Genomic DNA, 8,903 nt, shown 5'->3' with positions numbered 1-8,903 from the left:
TATATATACACAGTATGTATATGTGTGTGTGTGTGTACGAAATTTTAAATCAATAAATCATATTTACAAGTTCACAATAGTTTTACCATTACCATTACGTCCTCTTTCAAATCCAATCATGTTTTTGCCAAGCTCCACCCTCAGCCAAGCTCTCCCAATCACAGTTAGGACAAAGTCTTTGGAGGACCGACACTGTCATAATTAGAAATAAAGCAGAGATTTATAAATAGACTAATAAATAAATCAATACACTTAAATGAGTTGCATTCGGGATAAGTGTGTAGATGCGTGTAAGAGAGGTGTGTGTTCTTGTATTCAGGAAGGGTGAAGAACATACTATAAGGCAGCATTTATCTGCTCTTCACTGGAGCAACACGTATCATACGGTGCTTATCTCAGCTGCTCAGTATTTACCATTACTCATCTTATACTAACCTGTGGTTTCTCTGTGTCCTAGAAGATCCTGTTCCTCTCCGAGACCCGTCTGCCGACCTGCCTGTTCCCTCTGGGTTACAAGCTCACTCACCTGCCTCCTGTAACACTGCCTGCTTCCTGTAAGACGCTGCCTGCCTCCTGTAAGACACTGCCTGCCTCCTGTAAGACACTGCCTGCCTCCTGTAAGACACTGCCTGCCTCCTGTAAGACGCTGCCTGCCTCCTGTAAGACGCTGCCTGCCTCCTGTAAGACACTGCCTGCCTCCTGTAAGACACTGCCTGCCTCTGCCCTCCTGAAAAACACTCAGCTGTTCAGGTCCTCTGTCTGCAAGTCACTCGCTCCTGGAACCCCTGTGGATAACTTACCTGTGGACACTTCCCCTCCATGTTCCGTCTCCCTCTGGATCAAGTAAGAACCTCCCTTTTACAAAGCTGAACTCTCATCAGATCATTACCTACACTCACTCGTTCCTCTCCTCTGCAGATCTGGAACCTCATTTGACCATCACTATAAATAAAGACCTTTTTGTAAAACTTGTCTTTGAGTCTGTTTGCTCAGTTTTGCTCGCCTTTCACATCCAACTTATATTATGACACCAAAGTCCTTTTCTGTTATTTTTAATTTACTTAGTAATTTAGTTTCAAGTACACCTCTGGCAGGAAGTGTTTGTGTGTATTTAGGTGTGTTCAGGAGAGGGCTATTTGGTGTTCAGGTATCAGCAGAGGTTCACTCAAATGCCACAATGAGAATGATCAGATTTCAAGAGAAGTGCTCTTTGTTGGCAGGAGAGATGCGTTCACATGTCGGCAGTGGTGCGTTTAAGTGTTTAGGGGAGCTGCGTTCAGGTGTCGTGTGATGTATTCAGATGTCAGAGATGCGTTCAGTTTCTGCTTACACCTTTTTCATTAGGAAAAAAAAATCTATGACACAAACAAGACAAAAACAAGTTTCTACATAATTTAATTTTCAAAATAAATATTTGTGTTTTTACTAAGAATAACAAAAACAATAACGGTTAATAAAATAAACTTTTTTGATCCTCAGTAAACAAACTTAAATACATACGCTATTATTCAAAGTGTTTACAATAAAATAGGAAGTTAGAATTTACAAACATTGCTGTCCCTCAACACCAAACTATTAAATCTAAGCAGGTATTTCACTAATAAACAGCTTTAGTATAAATCTATTTACCCTCAAATACATTTATACAGATATATTCTCTTTTTACATAAATTCTCTCACTTTCAAACTTTATCTGATATAAAAATATTTTAAATCAACAAGTTCAGCCTTTTCTAACTGTTTGACAATGACTAATAAATAAAGCTTGTTGGTTCTGTTAGTTACCAGCAAATGTGGTGTAAATTTGTGAGAAAATACATCCTAAAAACACCTTAAATGTGTTCAGGGAAATTCAGCTTTACCTTAAAACCTGCTTTAACATGAGGAGATTTGAAGGTATTTTTAGTGTCTGAAATATTGTCTCTGGTTTTGTTTCTCCTCAGCATAAACTTAAACTCTTCCATCTAGGAAGTCTATTGTGGTCCCCATGAAATTGTACAGGTCTGGATTTTGGGGTTCAGGTTCATGTTTGGGCCCCATCTCCTCTCACGTGTCGCCTTGAGCCACGCCCAGTGGGTGGAGGTGTCTTGAGTGCAACAACTTCCTGCCCAGCCAATGTAGAGCCCGGGGGTACCAGTGCACCCCGCCCCCTTGACCCCAGGTGCTCCCGGTCAAGCTGTACATCAGCCGAAGGGGGGTGAAGGCCCAGTGAGCCAGCTGGTGCTGGTCCACCATGGCGTAACAGGATGCCGCCACCCCGTCCACCACGATGGTCCCCTGCTGGGTCAGTGGGGCAAACAGCCCCGTCTTCACCGCCACGCTGACCCGGCTGATCCGAGACAGTCGCCCGGTTTTACCGCCTGACACCAGCATGCACTGACCCAGTTGAGCAGCGCTGGCGTACGTCGTCCTGAGGGTGCCGGGGACTGGCTCCGCACCCTCTGAACAGTTCCCCTCAGATACAAAGACGAGATGGGCAGCGGTGAGCGAGATCTGGGACCCAGCTTGGGTCCGCAGAGTGAAAAACAGTCCGTGGGCTGTCGGGTCTTGGTCCAGGAAGGTCAGGACTTCGCTGAACACCAGGTCCCCGTCCAATGAGGCCAGCACCCTCTCGCCGGGCTGCAGGTCGCCGATGGACTTCCGAGCGCCACTTTCCAACAGTGCTGAGGCGTTGCCATGGAAACAGCCTCCAGACTTCGCCGCCACTGAGTGATCTGATGAGGAGACAGAGATGTTCAAAACTTCCAGACATGAACAATAAATCTTACAGTTTAGCGGATCTTTTTATGTTTTTGGACAATGAAACATTGAGTTTATTCCAATAATTTTATTTATCTGGATATTAAATACAGGGTTTAGACAATAAAACTGAAACACTTGTCATTTTAGTGTGGGAGGCTTCATGGCTAAATTGCACCAGCCTGGTGGCCAATCTTCATTAACTGCACATTGCACCAGTAAGAGCAGAGTGTGAAGGTTCAATTACCAGGGTAAGAGCACAGTTTGGCTCTAAATATAACAATGCACACAACATTATGGGTGACATGCCAGAGTTCAAAAGAGGACAAATTGTTGGTGCACATCTTGCTGGAGCATCTGTGACCAAGACAGCAAGTCTTTGTGATGTATCAAGAGCCACTGTATCCAGGGTAATGTCAGCATACCACCAAGAAGGACCAACCACATCCAACAGGATTAACTGTGGACGCAAGAGGAAGCTGTCTGAAAGGGATGTTCAGGTGCTAACCTGGATTGTATCCAAAAAACATAAAACCACGGCTGCCCAAATCACGGCAGAATTAAATGTGCACCTCAATTCTCGTTTCCACCAGAACTGTCTGTCAGGAGCTCCACAGGGTCAATATACACGGCCGGGTTGCTATAGCCATACCTTTGGTCACTCGTGCCAAACGCTGGTTTCAATGATGCAAGGAGCACAAATCTTGGGCTGTGGACAATGTGAAACATGTATTGTTCTCTGATGAGTCCACCTTTACTGATGTCCCCCCATCCGGAAGAGTTATGGTGTGTAGAAGCCCCAAAGAAGCGTACCACCCAGACGGTTGCATGCCCAGAGTGAAGCATGAGGGTGGATCAGTGATGGTTTGGGCTGCCATATCATGGCATTCCCTTGGCCCAACACTTGTGCTAGATGGGCGCGTCACTGCCAAGGACTACTGAACCATTCTGGAGGACCATGTGCATCCAATGGTTCAAACATTGTATCCTGAAGGCGGTGTCATGTATCAGGATGACAATGCACCAGTACACACAGCAAGACTGGTGAAAGATTGGTTTCATGAACATGAAGGTGAAGCTGAACATCTCCCATGGCCTGCACAGTCACCAGATCTAAATATTATGGAGCCACTTAGGGGTGTTTTGGAGGAGTGAGTCAGGAAACGTTTTCTTCCACCTGCATCACGTAGTGATCTGGCCACTAACCTGCAAGAAGAATGGCTTAAAATCCCTCTGACCACTGTGCAGGACTTGTTTATATGTCATTTACAAGATGAATTGATGCTGTATTGGCCGCAAAAGGAGGCCCTACACCATACTGAAATTATTGTGGTCTAAACCAGACGTTTCAGTTTCATTGTCCAACCCCTGTGTTTCTTTTGTTAGATTCTAATACATAGTTGTGTATTTGCTGTATAAACTGTTTGTCACATGTGTTTGAGTGTGTTGCTCCAACTATCTCAGGTCACTTCACAGAACAAAGTAACCCCGGATGAGTGGTGGTCAGAATAAAAAAACTGGAGGAAGATAAAGACCAGGTGATGAATCACCTGAAGGAGGAAGAAACAGATCCAACCAGAGGGTTAATAATAGAACAGGAAGTTACCAGTTTCAATCAGATTCTTCTTTAATCAAAATTTTAATCAGACAGGTTCTGTTTAATCAGGTCCTATAAACAGCAGAACTCTGGTCCAGTCATCAGAAACACATATTAATACATTAGTGGCTCACCAAAACATCTCTTCTTTTACAGTTTCAGCAGATAATCTCAAACGTACAGGATCTTCTATCAGATCCAATCACTGGTCGCTTTCAATCAAATGTGGAGATTTTATCGTATTACACAAATCCATTCATGTCCTGAAACCACAACTGCAAAGTGGTGGAAAATTTCCAGAATACTTTTTAGGAACTTCCCATCAGACGTTAACCTGGAGAATCCTGAAAATTTTCCAAATAACTGGGAATTAACTTGAACCAAATGACGAGTAAACTCAGCATGTTGTTTATTCAGAGGTGGATAATGAGTTTGATCCAAAAAGTAACCAATTTAATGACCCAATTCACATGACTGAGTTACAACCACACAACTTAAGAGATATCAATGGGTTTGGACCATTTTCACATCCTTCTTGTTTGCTGTTTCTCCAGGGGTCGCCCCAGTGAGCCAATGAAGATTTGGCTACAGTTTTTACGCCAGGTGCCCTCCCTGATGCAAGAACACGACCACGTCTTGCTCCAGCATGTTTATTATTGCTAACATTTTTATGAAATTTCCCTTTGGGTTTAATAAAGTATATTTGAATTGATTTTAACTGAAGTGTTTTCTTCATAGGATTATTTTATTACTCTTAGCTATGTCCAAACTTAAGACCTGTCCAACTTGGGTGTCTCACCTGAAGACAATGTTCATGCTGTTCACAGGTGACAAGACTATTGGATTATCAACAATAACTTATTGATGTTTATTTCATAAAACAATCACGTAAAACAGCTAGATGTTTTAAAAGGAAAATATATTGGTTACAACTAATGATGATCTAAACTTATTGACTTCTAATCATTTTCAAGACTTAATCAAATAATTATGACTTTAACTAGTTGATGAATTAACTTTTATACAATGTGAATACTGTTTATACAGGCTCCAGATGCAGCTAATTGCAGTGATCTGTGTCTAAACTGTAGCTGAGATGAAAAAGTACACGGCAGAATTCATGTAGACATTTTGCTCCATGCAAATATTACAACTGGGGGAAATACCAACTTGCAATAATTAATAATTTGTACTAAATTGTAATGATTCAGTCTGTGCAGCAGACTTACAGACTCTGTAACAAAAACTGCTGCAAAAGTTAACGTTTACTAGCTAATTCAATAACTAACAGTGATTACATCAGCTTTACAAACTGTAACATCATTAGCTTCAGTTCTGGTCAGATCATATTCACAGTGAAGTAAATTAAATCAAATCTGTTTACCTGTAAAATAACATGTTTTCTCTTGTGTTGGTTCATTCATGACACACACAGCTTTTTGTGCATTCTAAAGCTTATACACATTCTAATATATTGTTATTATGTTACATACATTTTATTATTATTTATTTTTTAAAACAGTCACTCCTTACTCAGAAATCTAGTTGTCTTATATATCTCTACAATTTGAACCTGATGCCCTAAACCTAATGCAACTATAAAGGATAAATACTTAAAAAATCACCAAAGCTTTTCTCAAACAGAACTAACAAACAAATATAGTGCAGAATATTTTATATAAATAGTTGTTTCATGTTTTTTTTTTTGGACTGGTTAGAAATCTCTTCCTTTCATACCACTCCACTTTATTCTCCTGTCTGAGCTGCTGTCAGAATGAGAGGCAGGAGGCTCTGCTAGGCAGAGTGAGACATAGGTTCATGCTGCCTCTTGATTCATTTGCATACTAAACAGTGATTGGTTGTTTACTTGGAGGGACCGGCCTGATCCACAGCACACAGATGAGAGAAAACGTTTCCATTTATTTTCAGACTTGATTTGAGGCAAGGCATTCATTAGAAGAGGCACTGCCCCCTGCTGCCTCATCACTGTCTCCAAACAGCACAGCTGGTCTCACTACTCACCAGAAAAACCTTCATTTGACCTTTGCTGCCATCCTTTTGTCACAAATCTCTCCTAAGAGGTTCCTCCATTCACAACATCCTGCCTGGACTCCCTTCAACACACTCCTCGTTTTCCTGGACAGTCGACCTGAAGTATTTGAAGTCCTGCACCTTTGTGAGCTGTGTTTCAGCCTCGCTGTTCCACCTGTTCCCCTATCATTCACACACATCCTCACTGATTTCCATCCTTCTTCTTTCAAGTGCACACCTCCACCTCTTCTCACCACAGAATACATAATCTGCAGACATCATAGTCCACAGGGATTCTTGCCTGACCTAATCTGTTAAATAAGATTTCTCCATTCGAAAAAAAAGAAATGCCCATATTATTATTATTATTATTATTATTATTATTATTATTATTGGCATTTGTTTTTTGTGATATTTCTTGTTCAATTTCTTGTTAATCAGAGGTAATCTTCTGTTTTTCCCCCTTCTTTATCTGCATCAGCTCTGCAACTTTGTTGCCCCCTGGTGTTAAAACTCCCCCAAACAGGCACCTTTAAAATCTGTCAATGAAAAAAACCAACGTTTGGAGGATTTATTCTAAACTTGACTGCATCTTTTGTTTTTTATTTTGGTTTGGTTTCAAAGAATTTTTGATACGGGGATATGCAGTCTGGTCCTTAGGGTCCACTATCCTAAATGTTTTTACAGATCCCAACACACCTGATTTGAATGAAAGTGATTATTAGGCTTCTGCAGTACATGAAGAGGCAACAGAATCACTGAATCATGTGTGTTGGAACAGGGAAATAACTAAAACATGCAGGATAGGACCAGAATTTGTACACCCCGTTATAAGAAAATAATAGAGAAAAGAAAAGAAAAGGAAAAAAAAAACAGAAATAAAAAAAATACCAACTTGATTGGTTTCCTTTTTGATCAGGTCAAGGACTGGGCCCTCGCCACCCGATCTGGGGGTGATAGGAGAGACAGGAAGCGAGAAATGGGAGAAAGAAAAGGGAAATCTGGGTTACCACTGAGTAACACAAAAATAATAAAGTGTCACTAGTGATGTAAGTGTGTTTTATTAACAAGACCATGAGACTTTCTGCACTTGTGTGTGTTTTCTTGATGTTCCGTTAGCTGAACGTTCTATCAGCAAGCTTCCATGTTACACCATGCTGAGTCAGCAGAAAGGAAACTGACTGGACTCAACCTGGTTCAAGGTGGCCACCACATCAACATTAGCTGCAGTCAATTTCACATATTCTGAGCTAAAACGAGTTAGAGCTGAAAGTCATCCCAACACATACTTTGAGACTTCACAGAGTATTGTGTACATAACTTTATTACCCAGGTTTAACCAAAAAACAATTCCATCTCCATCACTTCATGAGATGATCTTAGTCTAAAACTTGGGCATTAAAGGTAGTGGGCGATATGTATTCCTTAAAGGAATGCTAGACCTTTCAATTTTTATTTTCTCTATATGTAAAACCTCAAAACTTAACTCATGGTTATTTGTGAAAGCAGAATCACAGATTTATATTACAGACTAGAGAACAGCTTATAATTTAGACTCATCTGAACGAAACAGGGAGTGAGAGGACAGCCAACATGCTGGGAAAAAAGCACAAATGTTTGAAAGTAGAAAATGCTGAAGCAAGTTGTGTGGGTTTTATTTGTATAAAACCCTTAGTTTTTTTTAATGAAAAATGAGCCATGGTTGGAAAACATTTGAGTTATTTTTTTCAACAAAATCCTGTTGAGCTAGCTGAAACTTGAAAAGCACCTTCAAGCTAAATTAAAAACTTTTTTTTGCTCAAACCCATAGTTAGTATAAGTACCGAATGACTTCATTCATTCAAAGAAGCTGAAACTGAGTGGTTAATGTAAACAATTAACTAATGCCAAAGTTAAAATGAGCAGAAACAGATGCAAAACAGAGGCTAAAATTCGCAAAGAAATTTTTTTTGTGAAACTCTAGCTAAATTTAGCAATACTGTATTTAAAACCCAAAGAAAGCAAAATGGTATGATAACAAAAGCTGAAAGAGCAAAGCTGTCTCTAAAAACTAAAACATATGGAAGCTTCGCTAAAAGAAAAAAAGTTGCAGCTAAAAGCCAAAAACGTTAAACTCCAGCCCAAAACTAAATGATGTAAAATGTTAGCTAAAATAAGAAAGACTGTAGATAAAAGCTAAAAAAGCTAAACTGTAGCTAGAATCTAAAAGATTCAGTATGTTAGCTAAAAGAAGAAAAATGCAGCTAAAAGTTAAAAAGATAAAACTGCAGCTAAAAACAAAAAGTAAAGAATGTTAGCTTGAAGTAGCAGAATGGTAGTTCAAAATAGCACAATAGTACTTCTCATATGATTTCCACTGCCTTATGCATCGCAAAGAAAACCATACTCTTAAATTGGAAAAATAAAAATGATCTTAGCATTAATCAGTATAGAAATCTTTTAGATCATTATAGTCTTAAAAAAGCCTCTGCCACCACATCAGATAAGTCTGTTTGGGCTCCTTTGATTAGTTTCATCTCATGGTGAGGGCGGGGAG

General features: G+C 40.1%; 1 protein-coding gene across 1 annotated transcript in view; it reads right to left on the bottom strand.

The window, feature by feature from the left end:
* Positions 1-1,398: 1,398 nt before the first annotated feature.
* LOC106527019 (Indian hedgehog signaling molecule) overlaps positions 1,399-8,903 on the bottom strand; it is a 25,617-nt gene continuing 18,112 nt past the window's right edge. Inside the window, exon 3 of the mRNA XM_014021772.1 lies at positions 1,399-2,714. Within this exon, the coding sequence (XP_013877226.1) occupies positions 2,047-2,714 (668 nt within the window). The 3' untranslated portion in view covers positions 1,399-2,046. The remainder of the gene's footprint in view (positions 2,715-8,903) is intronic.

Source organism: Austrofundulus limnaeus, unplaced genomic scaffold (genome assembly GCF_001266775.1).
Source record: "Austrofundulus limnaeus strain Quisiro unplaced genomic scaffold, Austrofundulus_limnaeus-1.0 Scaffold305, whole genome shotgun sequence".
In the NCBI taxonomy this organism is placed as follows: domain Eukaryota; kingdom Metazoa; phylum Chordata; class Actinopteri; order Cyprinodontiformes; family Rivulidae; genus Austrofundulus; species Austrofundulus limnaeus.
This window is presented reverse-complemented; position numbering and strand designations above follow the sequence as displayed.